At 36.5% G+C, this 21,624-nt stretch overlaps 2 protein-coding genes across 3 annotated transcripts in view; one reads left to right on the forward strand and one right to left on the reverse strand.

The window, feature by feature from the left end:
* Positions 1 to 16,294, forward strand: part of LOC127410014 (atypical kinase COQ8A, mitochondrial-like) — a 36,943-nt gene extending 20,649 nt beyond the window's left edge. Inside the window, exons 7-15 of the mRNA XM_051644994.1 lie at positions 4,267 to 4,352; positions 4,642 to 4,782; positions 5,244 to 5,325; positions 7,510 to 7,603; positions 10,319 to 10,460; positions 12,023 to 12,130; positions 14,339 to 14,404; positions 14,492 to 14,578; positions 15,005 to 16,294. Of these exons, the coding sequence (XP_051500954.1) occupies positions 4,267 to 4,352; positions 4,642 to 4,782; positions 5,244 to 5,325; positions 7,510 to 7,603; positions 10,319 to 10,460; positions 12,023 to 12,130; positions 14,339 to 14,404; positions 14,492 to 14,578; positions 15,005 to 15,298 (1,100 nt within the window). The 3' untranslated portion in view covers positions 15,299 to 16,294. The remainder of the gene's footprint in view (positions 1 to 4,266; positions 4,353 to 4,641; positions 4,783 to 5,243; positions 5,326 to 7,509; positions 7,604 to 10,318; positions 10,461 to 12,022; positions 12,131 to 14,338; positions 14,405 to 14,491; positions 14,579 to 15,004) is intronic.
* A 1-nt stretch (position 16,295) lies between these two features.
* Positions 16,296 to 21,514, reverse strand: LOC127410015 (uncharacterized). 2 transcript variants are annotated; one of them, XM_051644995.1, is made up of 7 exons: positions 21,388 to 21,514; positions 21,161 to 21,218; positions 20,891 to 21,012; positions 19,511 to 19,580; positions 19,217 to 19,405; positions 18,879 to 19,061; positions 16,296 to 16,684 (listed from the first exon to the last, which is right to left on the reverse strand). In XM_051644995.1, exons 1-7 carry the CDS (start codon positions 21,496 to 21,498, stop codon positions 16,464 to 16,466), a joined length of 954 nt encoding a protein of 317 aa, XP_051500955.1. In that variant the 5' UTR covers positions 21,499 to 21,514; the 3' UTR covers positions 16,296 to 16,463. The 2 variants fall into 2 exon arrangements, with proteins under 2 accessions (XP_051500955.1, XP_051500956.1); XM_051644996.1 differs by having other exon boundaries at positions 20,891 to 21,046.
* Between the last annotated feature and the right edge of the window lie 110 nt (positions 21,515 to 21,624).

Raw genomic sequence — 21,624 nt, forward strand, 5'->3', positions numbered from 1 at the left:
ATATTAATTCTTCTGTTAAAACTCATGTGTTATTTGTAAAGTTGTTTACATTGTAATTCTTACTGTCATTTTAGGGTTTTAGGGGTTGTTGACATTACATCATCATGGCAACGAAGTTGCAAAATTGGCTATAATTTAACACAGAAAAGATTACCAAGTGATTTTATCACACTAAAATCATGTTAACATGCATATTGTTTACATCTTGTGGTTATCTTTTTGAAATAGTGAGAATTTTCACATTTACAGATTGGCCTCATTCACTTCCATTGTAAGTGCCTCACTGGAACCCAGATTTATGATTTTTTTTTATTTATTTTTTTAAAGAAAAGAAGGGGCAAGTTAAAATTACAATTTTTTTTTTTTTTTGTTTGTTTTTTTGGTTATCAATATTATGCCACAAATAATGATGATTGAGCTTAACTTGTACTGAACCTGGAATATTCCTTTAATTGGATCACAATAGGCCACAACTGGAAAGACAGAGGTGATGTGTATTATCGGCACTTCCACCGCTGATCTCCTTCTTTCAAATATTCGGTTGCGCATTGTGTCGTGTATACCTGGACAGACAGATGAAGACTGTAGCTCGAATATGCGAAAAATCCACTGTAGTTCGATTATAACTGTATATGTAAACATACTGTGTGATTTCCAGACATGTCAAAGTCATGGAAATCAATTAAAATCCCAAAGTCATGGAAAATCCAATATACTGTATTATTTCTTTTCTTTTCACGTGACTCATTTCTGCCTTATCTGGCAAACATATTTTTACATTTGCCTTTTTTCTTTTTTTTTCTTCTGTAAATTCATAACAACATACTTTGTATTATATTACCCTGGAATAAGTTTTAAAAAACGATCAGGCAATCAGGTTTCTAATACAAAATTTGGCCACTTTCTCTCTTCTGACTGCTGTAATCCACCGCTCTTTTTTTTTGGAACCAATCGGGCAAACAAAATTATATTTGCTGTGGTCTCCCATTCACCGCTATACAAGTTTACTTTGCTATCGTTTACTTCCGGATTCCAAAACCCAGATATTTCAGCTAGAAATTAATGTTTGTACGTGCAACCTGTATAAAATGACTTTTGCAAATCATTATGCAGTAAACACAAAAAGAAAATTGGTCAAAATGTGTGGGATCCCTGATTTATACATTTCTATACATAACTGAAATTTAAATTAATCGATTGAGATTTTTTGTTTTTGTTCATGATTGAGAGAATGTCCAGATTGTGCAGAGCTGTAATCTATGCAAATGATGGTTACTATGAAGAAGCTGAAATATAAGATTATTACAGTTTAAAAACATTTTTGGTCACTGCTTAAAAGCCAAAACATACTCTTCGCAAGTACGAGAATGCAGGCGCTTCTAGCGACGCAAGCTTGATTTTTATGTCAGACCGAAATTTTTAACACAACGCAAGTGCCCATTGCAATGTCAACATTGTCACACGGGGCGCTATAGCGGACATTATTCTGAACTGTATGGTTCTACGGTGAGTTTTCTCTTTCAAGCCAACTACTGTCATGGCGTAGCAAGAGTTTGAAGAGAATATTGCTGAGCACGTAAGGTAAACTCAATATATTTATAGCATCTTAACTGAAAAATAACATCCAGTTGAATAGCACAGACTTTTGAAGTTACTGGTAACTCTATTACCCCTTTAAGTACTGTGGTTTGTTACCGCAACAGCACGTTAAGTATGTTCAACTGGACTGTGCGTTGGCAGTGTGTGGGCCAAGCGCTCGCATTTGCGTGTCTGCACTTACGTAAAGTATGTGTCTGGCCTAATTCCTATATTAACAGTTATTAGTTATGATGACTTCTCTGTTATTCTAAAATGTGGGAAATAGAAATAATATAGAATGAGCAGACTTTTCCCAACTTTTGACTGGTAGTGTATAAGAAAACATTCCTGGAACATCCAGACCTTGCCTGAACTTTCCAGTTCAAAACTCTTGAGAGTGGCCTGTCGTGCCCTTGTGTCTACTTCTGGACGCACTGTTCAACATCTTCTGTGACATAGAAAAGCCCCCTCCTTTGCCCGAATATGCCAGTTGTTTCTGATATGCGTGTGTGTGTGTCCTCCTGCGCTCTGTATGCATTGGTGTATGTTGGAAACACCAAAACGAAAACATGTGTGCTGCCCATTCCTCTCCCTAATCAAGAATGTAGTGCATAGATTGCAGCATTATGTCTCTGCATAATATTTTCAAACTGCTGCTACTGCTCATGCTCTGGACTCATGCACGGAGTCTTTCTAATTGAGGCTGGCAGTATTATTTAAGCTGCAAATTGTATGATGGGCCGTCACTGTGAAGGACGGCGACAGGGCTGGCAACGGCAAAGCTCAAAATAAGCCTGCAGCTATGCCAGAAGCGTGACCTTTCCGTTACGCTTTAGGAAGGTCTGAAAGGACTGTCTTGCTCACACAATCAGTTGTCATTGTACAAAAATATTGGACTGCAGAATGTTGCGACTGATCAGTCAGAATCGAGTGTTCTAGGGAGCCGTGTAAAAATGTAGGTTATTGAACTGATATGAATTACTGTTGTAGAAGCCCACATTCTTGAGCAAGAGTACCATTTTAGAAAATGTGAGGTTTTTGGATAAATATACTGTAGGTCAAAAACTGAACTAGGATAAAGGATAAAAAACATGGCCCAGTTTCTTTGTGGCAATATAAAGAAAAGCGTGTCTTTTTTTAGAGCTACATATAACTTTTGCAGAGGTAGTCAAGGAAAATTTTTAAATCTTCAACCCTCAAAGTTTTGAATGTAAACAGTCTGGTGCAGTCCTGCATTTTAAAGGTGATTTTGCTCTCATTTGGTTTGGAGCAATCTGGTTGTAGTCTTTTTCCCTCTGGCTCCTTAAGACTTGTGAATGTTTACAGTGGTGTACATCTGTCACTCTGTTCCTTGCAGTGAAACCCTATTTACATGCACAGATTGACTGTACAATGCAACTGTGGAAACCTGTAGCATGAAAACGATTACACATACACTGGCGACCAAAAGTTTGGAATAATGTACAGATTTTGAAAAGGAAATTGGTACTTTAATTCACCAAAGTGGCATTCAACTGATCACAAAGTATAGTCAGGACATTACTGATGTAAAAAACAGCACCATCCCTGTTTTAAAAAAGTCATTTTTGATTAAATCTAGACAGGCCCCATTTCCAGCAACCATCACTCCAACACCTTATCCTTGAGTAATCATGCTAAATTACAAATTTGTTTCTAGAAAATCACTTGCCATTATATCAAACACAGTTGAAAGCTATTTGGTTCATTAAATGAATCTTAACATTGTCTTTGTGTTTTATTTTTGAGTTGCTGTCTTAAGGTCAATATTAGGTCAAAAATGGTAAAAAAAAGAATCAGCTTTCTCTAGAAACTCATCAGTCAATCATTGTTTTGAGGAATGAAGGCTATACAATGCTTGAAACTGCTAAAAACTGAAGATTTCATACAAAGGTGTACACTACAGTCTTCACAGACAAAGGACAACTGGCTCTAACAAGGACAGAAAGAGATGTGGAAGGTCAGATGTACAACTAAACAAGAGGATAAGTACATCAGACACTCTAGTTTGAGAAATGGATGCCTCACATGTCCTCAGCTGACAGCTTCATTGAATTCTACCCGCTCAACACCAGTTTCATGTACAACAGTAAAGAGAAGACTCAGGGGTGCAGGCCTTATGGGAAGAATTGCAAAGAAAAAGCCACTTTTGAAAAAGAAAAAGAAAAAGCAAAGGTTAGAGTGGGCAAAGAAACACAGACAATGGACAACAGATAATTGGAAAATAGTGTTATGGATCTTAACCTCATTGAGATTTAGTGGGATCAGCTAGACTGTAAGGTGCGTGAGAAATGCCCGACAAGACAGCCACATCTATGGCAAGTGCTGCAGGAAGCGTGGGGTGAAATGTCACCTGAGTATCTGGACAAACTGACAGCTAGAATGCCAAGGATCTGCAAAGCTGACATTGCTGCACGTGGAGGATTTTGTGATGAGAACTCTTTTTTGTTTTTCACGTTATTAATGTCCTGACTATACATTGTGATCAGTTGAATTGTACCAATTTTTTCCCATAAGAGCAAAATCTGTACATTATTCCAAACATTTGGCCACCAGTGTATATAGTAAGCTAAATGAAATACAAGACTGTGTTGGACTAGAGAGCCTTTGCTACTAGATTAGGTTAGAATAGTGCTTAAATTCCATTTGGTTGTGTATTTAATGTTTCAGATGATGCGTTCATCAACCCACAACTGGCCAAGATCTTCGAGCGTGTTCGTCAGAGTGCAGACTTCATGCCAATCAAACAGATGATGGTACAAAATTTTACAGTTTTGTATACTTGTATGTTTATCTTAAATACACACAATAAAATAATATTTTCACACTTTTTGCATTATTTAGCAAAATTACAGCTGTTCATGTCAAGAATGCTCTTCACTGACACTTGTCAACTTGGTTTACAAGTACACAATATTGAGAAGAAAAAAAAATTTAGCTGCAAATTTGTTTGTAATGGGTCTTTTTTTATTTGTTTATTTTTGTATATATTTGTATTTATTTATTTATTACATTTGTATGCCGTTTATTATTTGCTCTGTGCAGAAAGCCCTGAACAATGACCTGGGCCCAAACTGGAGGGATAAAGTGGAGATGTTTGAGGAAAGACCCTTTGCTGCTGCCTCCATTGGACAGGTCCATCTGGCCAAGATGAAAGACGGTCGAGAAGTTGCCATGAAAATCCAGGTTGGGTGCAGACTAAACAGCAGGAATAATCACTTGCAGTACAATTATAGGCTTCCTTCCTTATCAAACCGGTTTACTAGAGAAGTGTCATTTTAAACAGGTCAATAAAACGCCCTTAATAGGTTAATAACATAAGCAGCCTGAAGTCCAAAGAGCAATTACCACTATCTGCTTGTGTAAATGATTGCAATCTCAGTGTTTATACTTAGATAACCTAAATCTGTTTGGACTTCTCTCCTCTCAGCTTTTTTTTTTTTTTTAGTAAAATATAGCTAGAGGCCTGTTATGGTATGTTTGGTTTCCTGCGACAGGCATCATGGCAGCCCATGTGTTGTTCTAGCGCGCTCATCTCAAGCCCCCTTTGCCCAGGGAAGCTCGTATTGGCCTCTTGTTTGAACTTGATTTGGTTAACAAAATGAATATTTTCTGAAGCCAGTGCAATGTGCTTTTGTTACCTACAGTATCCTGGAGTGGCCCAGAGCATCAACAGTGATGTGAATAACCTGATGACGGTCCTGAGCATGAGCAACGCCCTTCCTGAAGGTGATTACCTCATCACTCATGTTTAATAATCCGATCTGCGCGCAGTCTCAATACACATCAATAAGATCATAGACCCCGTTTACACCTGGTATTAAGATGCCTCTTGGGTGATCCGATCACATGTGGTCAGGCGAGGCACATCGCTGTTTACACCTGGTCGCTAAATGCGTCTCTTGTGACTACTTGTGTTCAGATTTGGAGGGGAGGGTCTCTGATGTCATTACGACATGCATCAATCACTATGTCATTGTGTTACAGCATGATATTAAAGTGCAACAAAGTAAGAAAAGACAAAGAAAGCAGAAAAAAAAGTTCTCGTGTTTTATTGTGGATGTAAATTTTCTGATCGGATGGTTATTTCCTTTATAAAGCCACTCATAACCGGCAAAGTTTATCTCGTTTTTTGCGGTTGATTGACAGGCGAGAGGTGGTGCTTCGCTGCTGTCCGGGACGCATCAGGACAAATTAGCATTTACACCTCAAATGCGATGTGGTCACATGCGTTTTTGACCACATTCAAATGTATTTTTCCGATCACAAACATTTTAGACCCCTTTTAGACCTCTATTTAGTGCTGACCGCATGTGATCGGTTCACCCAAAATGCATCTTAATACCAGGTGTAAAAGGGTCTATAGTGATGGATGTACTTTATATGGATGTTCTACAGTTGTGGTGGCATTTCCCAACAAAAAATAAATAAATGAAACTCATCAGACAAACATTAAATCTACATTGCTATATTTATTCACAGTCACTCTAAATAATTGTAGGATTTAAAAAGTTTAATTTATTGCAATACCTTAACATCAGGTTATGTTTTAACATAACCCTCACATTAAAAATAGATAAATAATTTTCCATATTGAATAAAGATGTTTAATACATTTAACATGTTAATTTAAAGACTTTATGTTTTACAAAAAAATAATAATAATTTAAATGCAAGACTTACTCTACTACAGCCCATTTAGGAAGAGTGAAATGCTATTATCTAATTAAGAATTAACACATTCAATAATTTATGTTGAATACACTCTCTCTATATATAAATATAATAAATAAATAAAAACAAATTATTCAAAGTTACTATTAGGAAGTATTTACTAATATAGCAAAAATTGTTACCCAAATAGATTGGATTATAATAGATAAAGTATACTACCAATAGTGCAATGCATTATGTTACTAACACTTGAACCTCTGTTTCCCTGAGTTTAGCTACTGTACCCTCTGCAAAACTGACTGACATAATTTACATCACTTGCAACATTTGTTTTCTGCTTATTCGTCTTAGTCAGCCTCTGAGAAAAAAGATGTTACAGTGCTGTTCTCAAAACCATCTGTGTGATTTCTCGTCATTCCCTGATGAAACTGATGAAATCATATTGATGCTGATGTTGCGACACAATCATTGACCTCATTCTTTCCAAGAACTTGATGTCAGTGCACTCTCATCTAAGTTTAGCATGTGAGATCTGCGCACTCAGGGCCTGATGAGCCAGAGTCTGATTCTCAATGGGGCTGATAGAGTTCAGACTGTATGATGGACAATCAGAGCCCCTAAAGCTTTTCACATGAGCTGTGTCATTGTTAAAACAGAAGTCGCTGCTGAATGATCAATGCTGGTCAAATATTCAGCTGTCAGGGAAGACTGTCTCTGAACCAAGCCCCAAAAAAAAGAACACACACACAAAATGTGTCACCTTTGTCAGATAACTCAGTTATACAGTAAATTAATAAAATACAATAAAATGCAGATTTGTTTGGATATTATTTAAATTAATTGTTTTTAGAAATTACTTAAACTTATTTAGAACTCGCCTCATATTAGCTACACATTGCTTTACATTGTAGCTGTATTTGTATACGAGAAATGCTCTCATGGAATTGCTTTTCATTCTGAAGCTGGTCCACAAACGTGTGACAATTTGCAAATGCAGATTTAACAATCAATCTGTACAAGTAAAAACATAAAAAAAAAAAATGTGAGCACACCTGTATATTTCTGAATCATCTTTGGCAATTGTAAATCATTCTGTGAATGTGAATTAGGTTACACATTTGCGAATTGTATTTTCCGAAAATATAAATTTTACCACGTTTAATTACAAAGTGCTACAATGTTGTTTGTAGCTTATAACCTACTGACTCATCTCTTACTGTGTCTTGCATGGCCGTGCAGGTCTGTTCCCGGAGCATTTGATAGATGTGATGCGACGTGAGCTGGCGCTGGAGTGTGATTACATAAGGGAGGCCAAGTGTGCTCGGAAATTCAAGTGAGTGAACAAAAACAATCTCAAGACCTTTTCTCTTTCTAATTCAGAGCATCCCATCATCATGTTCATGAATCTAGCACTTTAATTCCCCTATTAAATCATGGGCAACCGTTGGCTCTCAGAGGATATTTAAGGCTGTATTGTACCTGATATCAGAGCTAAATATAACCAAGCTGTGTCTATAGCATAATGCCCTTTGAAAGGATGGTTTACGCAAGGCAAAAATAAACAACAAACCGCTCAGAATGATTGTGCACTTTAGTATCCCCACATAACGTCTACTCTAGAGCATTGTGGCATCAAAATCCAGGGCTAAAAATAACCACTCATCGGTTTTAGACTAGCTGGAAGACCAGGGTTTGAATGACAAGATCTAAAGGACCAGTTTGCGTGCTGACGGATTTTAAATATAGCAGAACTGGAAATAATAAACACTGACAACAAGCTTGTCGGGTAACACCACCCCGTACACTGTGCCCTGTACTCTACTGGGGACCCTGCCTTGCACAGGGAGGGTGAAGAATGATGCATATGTTCCAAGAGAAAGATATAGTTACATGCATGCCTTCAAGGCATGATATGTGTCTTTACCTTTGGAGAAAACTCAGACCTTCGTTGGTCTGCTCAAAGTACCAGCTGACCAGTGTTGAAGAGTAACTTAAAGTAGCGACACTACTAATAGTATTAAAGAAATAGTTCACTTACTCACTCTCATTCTGTTCCAAACCAAATTACTTTCTGTCTTCCTTGAAATGCAAAAGTAAATGTGTGTGTGTGTGTGTGTGTGTGTGTGTGTGTGTGTGTGTGTGTGTGTGTGTGTATATATATATATATATATATATATATATATATATATATATATATATATATATATATATATATATATATATATTATACACATACATACATACACACACACATATATATACATACACAGTGCCTTGCAAAAGTATTCAATGAAAAAAAGTATGAAAAGTAAGGTTTAATGAAAAATAAAAAACTGAAATATCTTGCTTGCATGCATAAGTATTCAACCCCCACAAGTTAATATTTGGTCGAGCCACCTTTTGCTGCAATAACTGCTTTAAGTCTTTTGGGGTACATATGTACCAGCTTTGCACACAGTGACGAGGTGATTTTGGCCCGTTCTTCTCAGCAGATTTGCTCCAGGTTGTTCAGGTTGGTTGGGTGACGCTTGTGGACTGCAATTTCAAATAGTGCCACAGATTCTCAATAGGATTGAGATCAGGACTTTGACTGGGCCACTGTAGGACATTTATCTTTTTGTTCTTGAGCCATTCCAATGTTGCTTTGGCCTTGTGCTTGGGATCATTGTAATGCTGAAAGGTGAATTTCCTCCCAAGCTTCAGTTTTTAGCGGACTGAAGCAGGTTCTCTTGCAGTATTTCTCTATATTTTGCTCCATCCATTCTTCCTTCAATTCTAACAAGATCTTCAGTCTCTTCACTGTAGGGATAGTGTGTCTTGAGGCATAGGAAGTATTAGGTTTGCGCTTTGTGTTTTGGCCAAAAAGCTCTATCTTGGTCTCATCGGACCACAAAACCTTCTCCCACATCGCAGCTGTGTCACTCACATGCTTTCTGGCAAACTCCAGAGGTGCTTTCAGATGGTACTTTTTGAGTAACAGCTTCTTTCTTGCCACTCTCCCATACAGGCCAGCATTATGCAGTGCTCTTGATATGGTTGAGTGGTACACCATTACTCCACTCCCAGCCACTGAACTCTGTATCTCCTTCAAAGTGATTGTTGGCCTCTCTGTGGCTTCTCTCACAAGTCTCCTTTTTGTTAGAGCGCTGAGTTTTGAGGGACGGCCTTTTCTTGGCAGTGCCTGGGTGATGTGGTGCAGCTTCCACTTCCTGATTATTGATCCAGCTGTGCTCACTGGGATATACCCTTGTGTACCCTTTCCCTAATCTATGCATTTTTATTACTTTATCTCTAACTTCTGTGGAATGCTCTTTGGTCTTCATTTTCCTTCAGATTCTCAGCCTGACCAATGATCCTTCAACAGTGGGTTTTTTTAATCCAGAAAATGTGATTGCAACTTTATTGATTCACAGGTGGATGCCAATGGTAAAGTAATTGTGTCCTCGTTAGGGCAATTTCTTTCATCGGTGTAACCTGGCAGCTTCCATAGCACAGGGGTTTATATATATATATATATATATATATTTCCCAACCTAAAACCAGTGTCACCTAAAAATAATTGATTTTGAGTTCGTGTTTTAAAATAAAATATCAAACAGAATTAGATTTAATTGCATCATTTGTAATTCAGGTATATGAGATAATTGAGAAAATTGGGGTCTGAATACTTTTGCAAGGCACTATATATATATATATATATATATATATATATAATTATTATTATATATATTTTTTTTTTAGAATATTTGGGTTGCTCTTTCCCATATGATCAAAAGGAATGGAGACTGAGGCTACTAAAGGGATAGTTCACCCAAAAATGGTCTTTCATCATTTACTCATCCATAAGTCATCCTAAACTAGTATGACTTACTTTCCTCTATGGAACACAAAGATATTTTCATAGATGTATGATAGGTTTATATCCATACTATTCTTTTAATAATACAGCAACACTATAAAATACTGCTAATACTAGATTGTCAGTATTTTGCCAGGGAGTTCAGCTCTTTTGAAAATTAAAAAAAAAGTGCTTTGTGCTTTTTGGCAGGGAACTTTTGAAAGATCAGCCCTTCTTCTATGTGCCAGAGGTAATCGGCGAACTCAGCAGCCAGCACGTCCTCACCACCGAGCTGGTACCTGGATTTCCCTTGGATCAGGCTGAGGGGCTATCACAAGAACTCAAAAATGAGGTATTCCTGGAGATCCTGGCCGATTAAAACTGTTTTCACATTGAATTAAATAAACTAGACTGCAGTGGCAAATACATGTATAAAATGTGTCAAAGTCATTTAACACCATCAATTCATACAGTATTTGTCACTTCAAATATTTAAGACCTTGTTGTTCGAACCTACAGCATAGGTTTGAAATGTAGGTCAAGCCAATTCATCTACAAACACTGAAACATGTTTGAAATTGGATTATGAATTGGTCCCTAATCCTGTTGGGCATTAAAACAAACTTTAAAAAATACAATGTAGTACATTTGAGTTTTCCTGCAGTTCTCCAAGTATGTTAGTATACCAATTATATTCAGTGGGGTTCAAAAGAGTCCACGTTGAAAACGTTATGGGATTTGAAATTCCATTTAAACCTGAAAGGGTTTGGAAAAATGATTATAAAACAAAGAAAGGTTTAAATCATTTAAAATGATTAAGAAATATTTGTAACACTATACAATAAGTTTCCATTTGTTAACATTAGTTAATGCATTAGGTATCATGAACAATATATTATTTACAGCATATATTAATGTTAGTTAATAAAACTACAATTGTTCATTGTTCATGTTAGATAAATGTGCATTAACTAATGTTAACTAATACAACTTTTGATTTTAAATGTATTAGGATATGTTGTAACTAACATTAACCATTATTAGTAAATGCTGTAAAAGTATTGTTCATTGTTAGTTCATGTTAACTAATGTTGTTAACTAAAGTTAACAAATGGAACCTTATTGTATAGTGTAATTGCGTTATTTAAGATTCTTCAATATTTCTAGGTCACAAATCAAATGCAAGCAAATTTGTGACATTGATCTTGTTAACTTCTTAAACAAAAGGTCAGATTTTCTTCCATACTTGACTGCATGCTGTCAGTAAAGCAAAAAAGGGACATAAAAAAAACTAATGTTATTTCAGTGTTTCACTCAAATTGTAATCCTGAATGTAATTAGAAAAAATGCTAAATGGAAGCATTTTCACTGGTGGACTTTTGTACCCAACTGTAAAATATATTGGCAAGTGATCATTTGGTGTGGTATTAGGCCACACTGTATTTTATGATATTTTTCTGAACACATTTGAAACCATGTGACTCATTCTTCAAAGTCAGTGATCATCCTGGAGCACTTTCGCCACCTGGTGGTGAAAACATTTTGTTTCATTATTAGGTTAAATTATGCTTACGTGTAAACAAGGCTATAGCTATACCAACAACAACAAAAAGGCTAAAGAATGCAGTTTGAAATAAAACTACCCATCCAGGCTCTGAATAAAGGAAATGGTGCATGTTGATGTAAATGAAGTCAGTAAAACTGTTAAACAAACCGTACAAGTACGATTTAAAGGCTTTATGGTCTACTACAGTATTTTGTTTGTAAATACTGGATTAGAACTGCCTTAAGGTTTAAGTTGCAATAGACTGATGAGGTTAAACTTAAGTACTACATATAACTGGTTCAGACATAAATACACTGGATTTATAGTCCATTGTAGCTGTAGTAACCAGACATTTTATTGATGTACAGATCTGCGAGAACATCTTGATCCTGTGTCTGAGAGAGCTGTTTGAGTTCAGATACATGCAGACTGACCCCAACTGGTCCAATTTCTTTTATGATCCACAAACACACAGGGTAAGAAGGAGTGTCAAAGTCGGTGATATTTCCTAGTGGATTCCTAAAAAATGCTAAGCAGATGTGTTTCCTTAAAAATAAGTATTTGAATACTTATGAGCAGTAAATCAGAAATATCTAGTTACAGTTCACCCAAAAATGAAAATTCTCTTATAATTTACTCACCCTCATGCCATCCCAGATATGTATGAATTTTTTTCTTCTGCTGAACAAAAACAAGGATTTTTAGAAAAACGTCTCAGCTCTGTAGGACCATATAATGCAAGTAAATGGTGGCCAGAACTTTGAAGCTTGAAAAAGTGCATAAAGGCAGCATAGAAGTAATCCATATACACTCCAGTGGTTAAATCTATACCTTCAGAAGTGATATGATAGGTGTGGGTGAAGAAAGATCAATATTTAAGTCTTTTTTTACATTTTCCTCCCTGCTCAGTAGGTGGTGAAATGCATTAAGAATGTGAATCATCAAAAACAAAAGAAGACAAATGTGAACGTGGAGATTTTTAGTAAAAAAAAACAAAAACAAACACTTATATGTTTCTCACCCACACATATCACATCACTTCTGAAGATACAGTTGAAGTCAGAAGTTTACATACACCTTAGCCAAATACATTTAAACTCAGTTTTTCACAATTCCTGACAATTAATCGTAGAAAACATTCCCTGTTTTATGTCAGTTAGAATCATTGCCTTTAAATAGTTCAGCTTGGGTCAAACATTTTGGGTAGCCTTCCACAAGCTTCTCACAATAAGTTGCTGGAATTTTGGCCCATTCCTCCAGACAGAACTGGTTTAACTGAGTTAGGTTTGTAGGCCTCCTTGCTCACACACGCTTTTTCAGTTCTGCCCACAAATTTTCTATCGGATTGAGGTCAGGGCTTTGTGATGGCCACTCCAATACCTTGACTTTGTTGTCCTTAAGCCAACTTTGGAGGTATGCTTGGGGTCATTGTCCATTTGGAAGACCCATTTTCAACCAAGCTTTAACTTCCTGGCTGATGTCTTGAGATGTTTCTTCAATATATCCACATAATTTTCCTTCCTCGTGATGCCATCTATTTTGTGAAGTGCACCAGTCCCTCCTGCAGCAAAGCACCCCCACAACATGATGCTGCCACCCCCATGCTTCACGGTTGGGATGGTGATCTTCAGCCTGCAAGCCTCACCCTTTTTCCTCCAAACATAACGATGGTCATTATGGCCAAACAGTTAAATTTTTGTTTCATCAGACCAGAAGACATTTCTCCAACAAGTCTGGCTTTTTATGGTGGTTTTGGAGCAGTGGCTTCTTCCTTACTGAGCAACCTTTAGGTTATGTCGATATAGGACTCGTTTTACTGTGGATATAGATACCTGTCTACCTGTTTCTTCCAGCATCTTCACAAAGTCCTTTGCTGTTGTTCTGGGATTGATAGATTGATAGATATTGTTTGTACAGATGAATGTGGTACCTTCAGGCATTTGGAAATTGCTCCCAAGAGTGAACCAGACTTGTGGAGGGCCACAATTATTATTTTTTTCTAAGGTCTTGGCTGATTATTTTTGATTATCCCATGATGTCAAGCAAAGAGGCACTGAGTTTGAAGGTAGGCCTTAAAATATATCCACAGGTACACCTCCAATTGACTCCAATTAGCCTATCAAATGCTAATTGCCTAAAGTCTTGACATAATTTTCTGGAATTTTCCAAGCTGCTTAAAGGCACAGTTAACTTGGTATATGTAAACTTCTGACCCACTGGAATTGTGAAATAGTCCATTAAAAGTGAAACAATCTGTATGTAAACAATTGTTGGAAAAATTACTTGTGTCATGCACAAACTAAACGACTTGCCAAAACTACAGTTTGCTAATATGAAATCTGTGGAGTGGTTAAAAAATGAGTTTGAATGACTTCAACCTAAGTGTATGTAAACTTCTGACTTCAGCTGTATGGATTTAATCACTGGAGTCATTTAGATTGCCTTTGTTCTTTTTGGACCTTCAAAGTTCTGGCCACCATTTAATTGCATTGTATGGACCTACAGAGCTGAGATGTTTTTCTAAAAATCCTCATTTTTGTTCAGCAAAGAAAGTAAGTCATACACCTGACATGGCATGAATGTGAGTAAATGAAGAGAGAATTTTCATGAACTATCCCTTAAGTTATTTTGGCTTCAACTTTCAAATCGGTTTTTGAGTAATGAAGCTCTTCCTCAATCCACAGGTTGCTCTGCTGGACTTTGGTGCAACAAGAGGGTTTGATGAAAGTTTCACAGATGTTTATATCGAGGTAAATGTGTCCAAATGAAAGTAAGCAGTCATTAAAATGTAATTTTTCATCCATTTTTAATTGGTTGCATCTTTGTCCTTATACTAGGTCATCAAGGCAGCAGCAGCTGGTGATAGAGAAGGAGTGCTAAAGAAATCCATAGACATGAAGTTCTTGACTGGTTATGAGTCTAAGGTAGGAACATACCACCCTGGTGTCTGTGTTTTGGGTAGCAAATAACTAGAGACAGACAGATAATTGGTTTGGCTGATATATTTTTACTATCTGTTTACCAAATACGACATTCAAATCGGAAACGGTGGTCACAGATAAAATAATGTACTTTTTTAATAGCCCAAAACAAAAATGAAATGAATTGGAAATCTTAGATTTCAAAAGATTAAGTGAAGAGCCTTGCACAAGTGTTGCCAATAAAACAGGTTAAAATTAACTCTTTGTGTGCAATAATAGAGAAATACAACAATTATAAATTGATTCTGCATGTTGTTATTGTACACTTAAACATAAAAATATTTGGTCTCCGTCATAAAAATGCAATATCGATCAATCTCTACACATAAGACATAAGGAATGCTATTGTTACCTCTTCTCCTCATCCAGGCCATGGTGAATGCCCATGTGGATGCAGTCATGATTCTGGGTGAGGCCTTTGCTTCCGAGGTGCCCTTTGACTTCGGAGCGCAAAGCACCACAGAGCGCATCCACAACCTCATCCCTGTCATGCTAAAACAGCGGCTCATCCCTCCACCTGAGGAAACCTATTCGCTGCACCGGAAAATGGGTGGATCCTTCCTCATCTGCTCCCGCCTAAATGCTAAGCTATGCTGCAAGAACATGTTCAACAAGACCTACAGCAATTACTGGAGTAATCGCCTGAAAGGACCAAGCCAGTGATGGACAGTATTCCCAGCAAATCATAGCTCAGAGTGTCATACAAGGAAAGAAACTTGGATAAGCACAATGCTTTAGCTAATTACTCGAATTTAAACGGATGGCACTTTTGTCCTGACTGACTGTACCCTACCATTCATACTGTACACTTTTGTTTGGTTTTTGTTTTGCCTTTGAGTGCATTTATGGGAAATAATATCCATGATTATTCATGGTCGTGTTGTGCTATTCACACCGAAATATCTATGTGCCTACGGAATCCTATAACCAAGAGAAGTTGGTTACTCTTCAGGCATGGGGATTGTAAACACAACAGTTGGCTGTTGAAAGCTGAACATTTCATAACCATGTCAACAATTTTTCTGGGTTGCTGGATTACTTTTGTCCTAAGAGGACTGTCTCTGTAAATCAGCATATTAACTTTGCTTATATTGTTTGATGGGTTTTGTTTTTCTTTTCTGGTTTGTCACTTGTGAACATTGCGCACAAAATACAGGCACTTGAGAGGCCAAAGTACGGTAAAGGGAAGTTTCTGAAACACAAAGGTGATTCATAGCTGTATCTTCCCTCTTTCTGAGATCAGAAATGAGTGCAGATTTGTTCAAGGAACACACAGATGCACCTGCTACAGTCACATAACCTAGTACCTATGTAGATAAGCTACAAGGTTTTTTTGTGTTCAGACATATACACTGCTGTGCTTTCTTGTTTTAGCCCCTATAACACAGTAGGTCGTATTGCATTTTAAAAAGCCAGGATATAATTAATGGTAGGATAAGATATCACTTCTCTGATGTGTGAAATTTATATGAATTTAAATGTGCCTAAAGAAATCAGGGTGAGAACTGCAAGAAAGCATTGTTCAGTCTCATAATGGCTCATATCATAGCTTTGGTGGAGATGGCTTTTTTTTCTAATGTTTATGCTATTGGCATTCTTACTAAACATTGTGATAAAATTGTGATACATGTGAAAAATATTAAATTTTTTGAATCAAGACACCAGTCCAATATATTTATTAGCAGGCGTGCTGTTTACAGAATGTCCAGTTTTTTTACAGTCTTATGGCCACATAACAGCAAAGGAAACAGTCCTTTGCAGATACAACATGATAAAAAAACATATATATTTGTGATTCACAATTTTACCAATTGCAGGGTAAAGCATTTCATGACATACTAGTACCCATGTACTGGTGCAAAACAGACTGAATTTGATTGACTGCATGGTCATTTGCGGGACACTTTAAAAGACCCTTAGCTGTGTCATGGAAAAACACTTGCACATGTTTCACGATGTTCGCTGAAGATGATGCTGCATTTGAGCTGGGTCCCACAAATTCAGGATTAAAGGTATGATGCATCACCACCAGAATTGCTTTTTTATTAGCTGTTAAGACATACAAAATCATATTTGAAAGATTTCTCATTTAGATCCTACGCGATAAGTAACGCTATTCACAGGGTTCCCACATCTTTTGACTGATGAATTTTCATGAATTTCTGCAAGACATTTACATGACTTTTACAGTTGTTCGTGATTACTGGATAGGGATTATATATATATATATATAAGCAGTTTTTAGCCAATAAAATGAAAATTCTCTCGTTGTTTACGCACCCTCGTGCCATCCCAGATGTGTATGACTTTGTTTCTTCTGCTGAACACAAAGATTTTTAGAAGAATATTTCAGCTCTGTTGGCCCATACAAAGCAAGGAAATGGGTACCAACATTTTGAAGCTCCAAAAGAACACAATGGCAGCACAAAATGAATCCATATGACTTAAGTGTGTGTTAGAAATTGATAAATTCCTTTTTACTATCAACCTCCACCTTCATTTTCACTTCCACATTCTTCTTCTTTTGTTTTTGGCAATTTGCATATTGCCACCTACTGGGCAGGGAGTTGAATTTATAGTAGAAAAGGACTTAAATATTGATCTGTTTCTTTCCTATCATATTACTTCTGAATATACATGTATAGATTTAACCACTGGAGTCTTATGGATTACTTTTATGCTGCCTTTACACCACTCCTTGTCTCTCTTCACTGGCTGCCGGTTGCTGCACGTATCAAATTCAAGACTCTGATGCTGGCATACAGAACAGTCATTGGGTCTGCTCCAGCATACCTAAAATCATTCCTGCAGAGCTACGTTCCCACCAGAAGCCTGCTGTTGGCCAATGAGCAGCGCCATGTTGTACCAACACAAAGAGGCACCAAATAACTTTCCCGGACTTTCGGCTTACCTGTACCTCATTGGTGGAATGACCTTCCAACTCCATCCATGAAGCAGCCTCGGTCTCTGTCTTGGAAGTGAATGGGGGCCAATTTTTAAACATTAAAATACACACGGTTTCAAAAGTATAGCCACAAGACAAAGTATATGCATGTAAAAATTAATTTAGTGTGATTAAATCAATTACTAATATTTTCTATGTAAAGTTATAGCCAATTTTACAACTTTGTTACCATGACGATGTAATTTCAACAAACCCTAAAACAATTGTAAAAACGTCAATTTAAACAACTTCACAGCTCAAATAATGCATACGTTTTAACAGAAGAGTTAATGCAAGTGCTTTTATAAAATTATAAGCTTCACATTTCTGTTTAAACCCTCCAAAAATTGACCACATTCACTTTCGCTGTAAGTGCCTCACTGAAACCCAGATTTCTGCTTTTTTTTTTAAAGAAAAGGAGGAACGTGTCGAAACTAATTTATGTGGTAATCAACATTATGCCAAAAATGCTGTCGACTGAGCTTAACTTGTATTGAACCTAGAACATTCCTTTAAGATGAATCGCTTATGATTTATTAATTGCTTTGGATAAAAGCATCTGCTAAATGAATAAATATAAATGTTATGTGCTTTTTGGAGCTTCAAAATGTTGGTACCCATTCACTTGCATTGAAAGGACCAATAGAGCTGAAAAATTCTTCTAAAAATGTTTGTTTGTGTTCAGCAGAAGAAAAACATCTATACACATCTGGGGTGGCGTGGGGGTGAGTAAATGATGAGAGAATGTTCATTTTTGGGTGAACTATCCCTTAAAGAGCCGAGCGTAACTTGAAAAAAAACCTTTTATTCACTATGGTAATGTCCATGACTTTTCCATGACTTCAGAATTGTATTACTGTCTTTGACTTTAGCGGGCCTGGAAATCACAATTTAAAAATTCCCTGATATTTCCAGGTTGTCTATGACCGTGGGAATCCTGTATACTGCATTTTACACTGTTATTTTACACTGTCAAAGTTAAAGGCTTACTTCACACGAAATTAAAATGTCTATCATCATTTATGCACCATCATTTTATTCAAAACCTGTATGACTTATTTTCTTCCATGGAACATTTGAGGAATGTTGCTGCTTCTCTTTTTTCAACCAATTAAGTTTTTGAGTATGAAACAAAATTAGGGTGAGTAAATGATGACAGAATTTTTTATTTTTGTGTGTTCCATAAGAACAAAGGTCTCTAGTATAGACTGAACCTACATTTGTTTGCAGGATAGTTCCCTAAACATTATATAAATTACAGATGCATGCAATGTTTAGTAGTTTTTGGCTTGACCTTACCTGGGATTTTCATCAGTGCTTCTTTAATGTCAGTTCCAACTCGCGATACCACTGGACAAAAGACCAGTATCAACTCGCAGTCACTTATTGAGCTTTCTGTAATTCCCTTCAGCTGCTCAAGAATTTGCTTGTCAGCTCCAAAGGTTTGTCTGCACACAATTGGATGTACTCTCACTGAAGGTTCTACAAAAGAAAAGTTCAAAATGAATATTTTTGTGAGTATATTAGGTAAAGGAAATATTCTGATGCTTTAATTTCAATTGCCTTGAGCGAAAGATCAAAAGAACATAAATAAACCATTATAAGAGGTATTGTCTAACAGATTTACTGTTACTCACCAAATGGAAATGGTCTGCCACTTGAAGCTGCTTCTACACTCCAGTCTTCTTTTTTAATAGATGCCTCCATTAGACTGTTTAATACATCAATGTAAGGTTTCAGAGAGGTCTGTGCTACTTTGAGCTGCTCCTCTATATCTTTGAAAGCTCGAAGGCTCTCCCTCAATACAACCTGTACAGCAGCATCATCTGTGACAAAGATATAGGAACATGAAACATCTTGTTTACAAAGAGAACTCTGGATTCTCTGCTATAACTGGAAATAGTGTTTTTAAATGGTCCTAAGTTACTCACTGCTGTTACTTCTTTGAATTAAATAATTCAGCGCACTGGCAAATGTATCTGGACCTGGCTGATGTGAATCCTTTTAGGAATGAAATAATAATCATTAATGATAGAGCAACATACAATTACAGTTCATTTTACTGAAGAAATGCAGTGTCATTTAAATGATCTGACATGAATAAGACAATCGATTTGACATGGCTAGCAGACTACACTGAATAAATATCAACATAATGCACCTATTCAAAGCAGTTACTGTAACATATGACTGCATGTTATACTGACGTAAATGACATTTTTATGAAACATATTTTTCAATATTCAAAATTCAATATTTTTCATATACTAAAAATATATGGAAATGTACATTTATTCTCTAGTCTAGAGCATGCACATAAAAGGAATGCAATATACAAAATAAGTTAAAATACATGGCATATTCTTTCATAAACTGTACATAAAGTACAGTGGCTCCAAAAAGTATTTGGACACACTTAAAGAATGTATTAATGTTGTTGCATTAGATATCAAACCAAATATTGTACTTTTCAAGCAAAACTTTTCATATAAACGAACTTAAAGGAATATTCTAGGTTCAACACAAGTTTAGCTCAATCGACAGCATTTGTGGCATAATATTGATTACCACAAAAATATTAATTATAAAAAAATAATTCTGGGTTCCAGTGAGGCACTTACAATGGAAGTGAATGGGGCCAATCTGTAAACATAAAAAAAAAAACTCACTGTTTCAAAAGCATCGCCACAAGACATGAACAATATGCATGTTAACATGGTTTTAGTGCAATAAAATCGCTTACTAATCTTTTCTGTGTAAAGTTATAGACAATTTTACAACTTTGTTGCCTTAACAATGTAATGTCAACAAACCCTGAAACCATAAAAATGACTGAAATGAAACAACTTTACAGCTCAGATAATATATACATTTGAACAGAATTCATGTAAGTGATTTTTATAAAATAAGCTTCACATTTCTGCCTTTAAACCCTCCAAAAATTGGCCCCATTCACTTCAATTGTAAGTGCCTCACTGTAACCTCAATTTTTGCTTTTTTAAAGAAAAGGAGAGACAAGTCGAGGTTATTTTTTGTGGTCATCAAAATTATGCCACAAATGCTGTTGACTGAGCTTAACTTGTATTGAACCCGGAATATTCCTTTAAAAGTTATTACAAAAATGTTACAGAAAAGTAAAGTTAGTTCTAAGATAAAGTCTCACATTTGTTTGTATATGCCACTTGTGATGTTTTTTTTTTACTTTGTTATCTAAAGCAATGAAATGTATACAATTTGTAAGCATGGCTCAAGTGTCTCAATAATTTTGGTACCACTGTAGTTCAGTTCTCATAATTGAGAGAAGACGTTACCTTCATGTCTGTGATAAGCTCCATAATCTTCCTTCTCAGCTGAAAGTTCTTAATACCTGGAAAAATCTCATTCAGGTCCTCCCTGGTCAAAGTTAGGAGTTGAGCATCATCAATGCCTGCATCTGAGAAACAAAGTAGCACATAACACTGCAAGAGCTTCCATTTAGGTGACACATGCAGAAATGTTGGCCACTGTTAGTTGTTTTACACAGTGCAATGTCTTTACACAAAGTATGTCATTAAAAGTCTAATTTTAGGTGACAGTTTTACCATCTAGTACAGAAGACCCAGAGAGTCTCTTGATTTGTTCTCGGAGATCTCTGACCCTCTGAAAAAATATAGGAAAAAGATGGCACATTAAAAACTAACCCTCACCCACCCAAGAACCTGCAAGCAGATGCCAATTTATCAAACCATCCCAACAAACCTTTGAGCAACAACAGTGTATTCTAAGTAACAAATAGTCCATGAAAGATGTTAAATGTTTGTTTTTTTACCTTTTCGGTGGTGGGCCTCCATGAGTTTGGTTTCATCCATGTCAAAAGCCAAGAAGAAGAAGACCCTACACTGTTCATTTCTACAGTAATGAAACCGAAAGCTGCTTTCATTAAAACTATAGCTCCATGGCCCCATGGGCGTGTTGTCCCGAACGATAGGCTGTTTTGGCGTAAAGACCCGCCCCCTTTTAGCGTGTTTGGGATGAACGCGTTTCTCATTGGCTTAGATGACGAAAG

The sequence above is a fragment of the Myxocyprinus asiaticus genome, chromosome 19 (genome assembly GCF_019703515.2).
Source record: "Myxocyprinus asiaticus isolate MX2 ecotype Aquarium Trade chromosome 19, UBuf_Myxa_2, whole genome shotgun sequence".
Taxonomy (NCBI): Eukaryota; Metazoa; Chordata; class Actinopteri; order Cypriniformes; family Catostomidae; genus Myxocyprinus; species Myxocyprinus asiaticus.

Coding starts and splice junctions, on each gene's coding strand:
- LOC127410015 (XM_051644995.1), bottom strand. CDS start 21,498: ATGAAAGCAGCTTTCGGTTTCATTACTGTAGAAATGAACAGTGTAGGG. Junction 19,581..20,890: donor AGCTTATCACAGACATGAAG/GTAACGTCTTCT, acceptor CATTCCTAAAAG/GATTCACATCAGCCAGGTCC. Junction 19,062..19,216: donor TGGCAGACCATTTCCATTTG/GTGAGTAACAGT, acceptor TTTCTTTTGTAG/AACCTTCAGTGAGAGTACAT.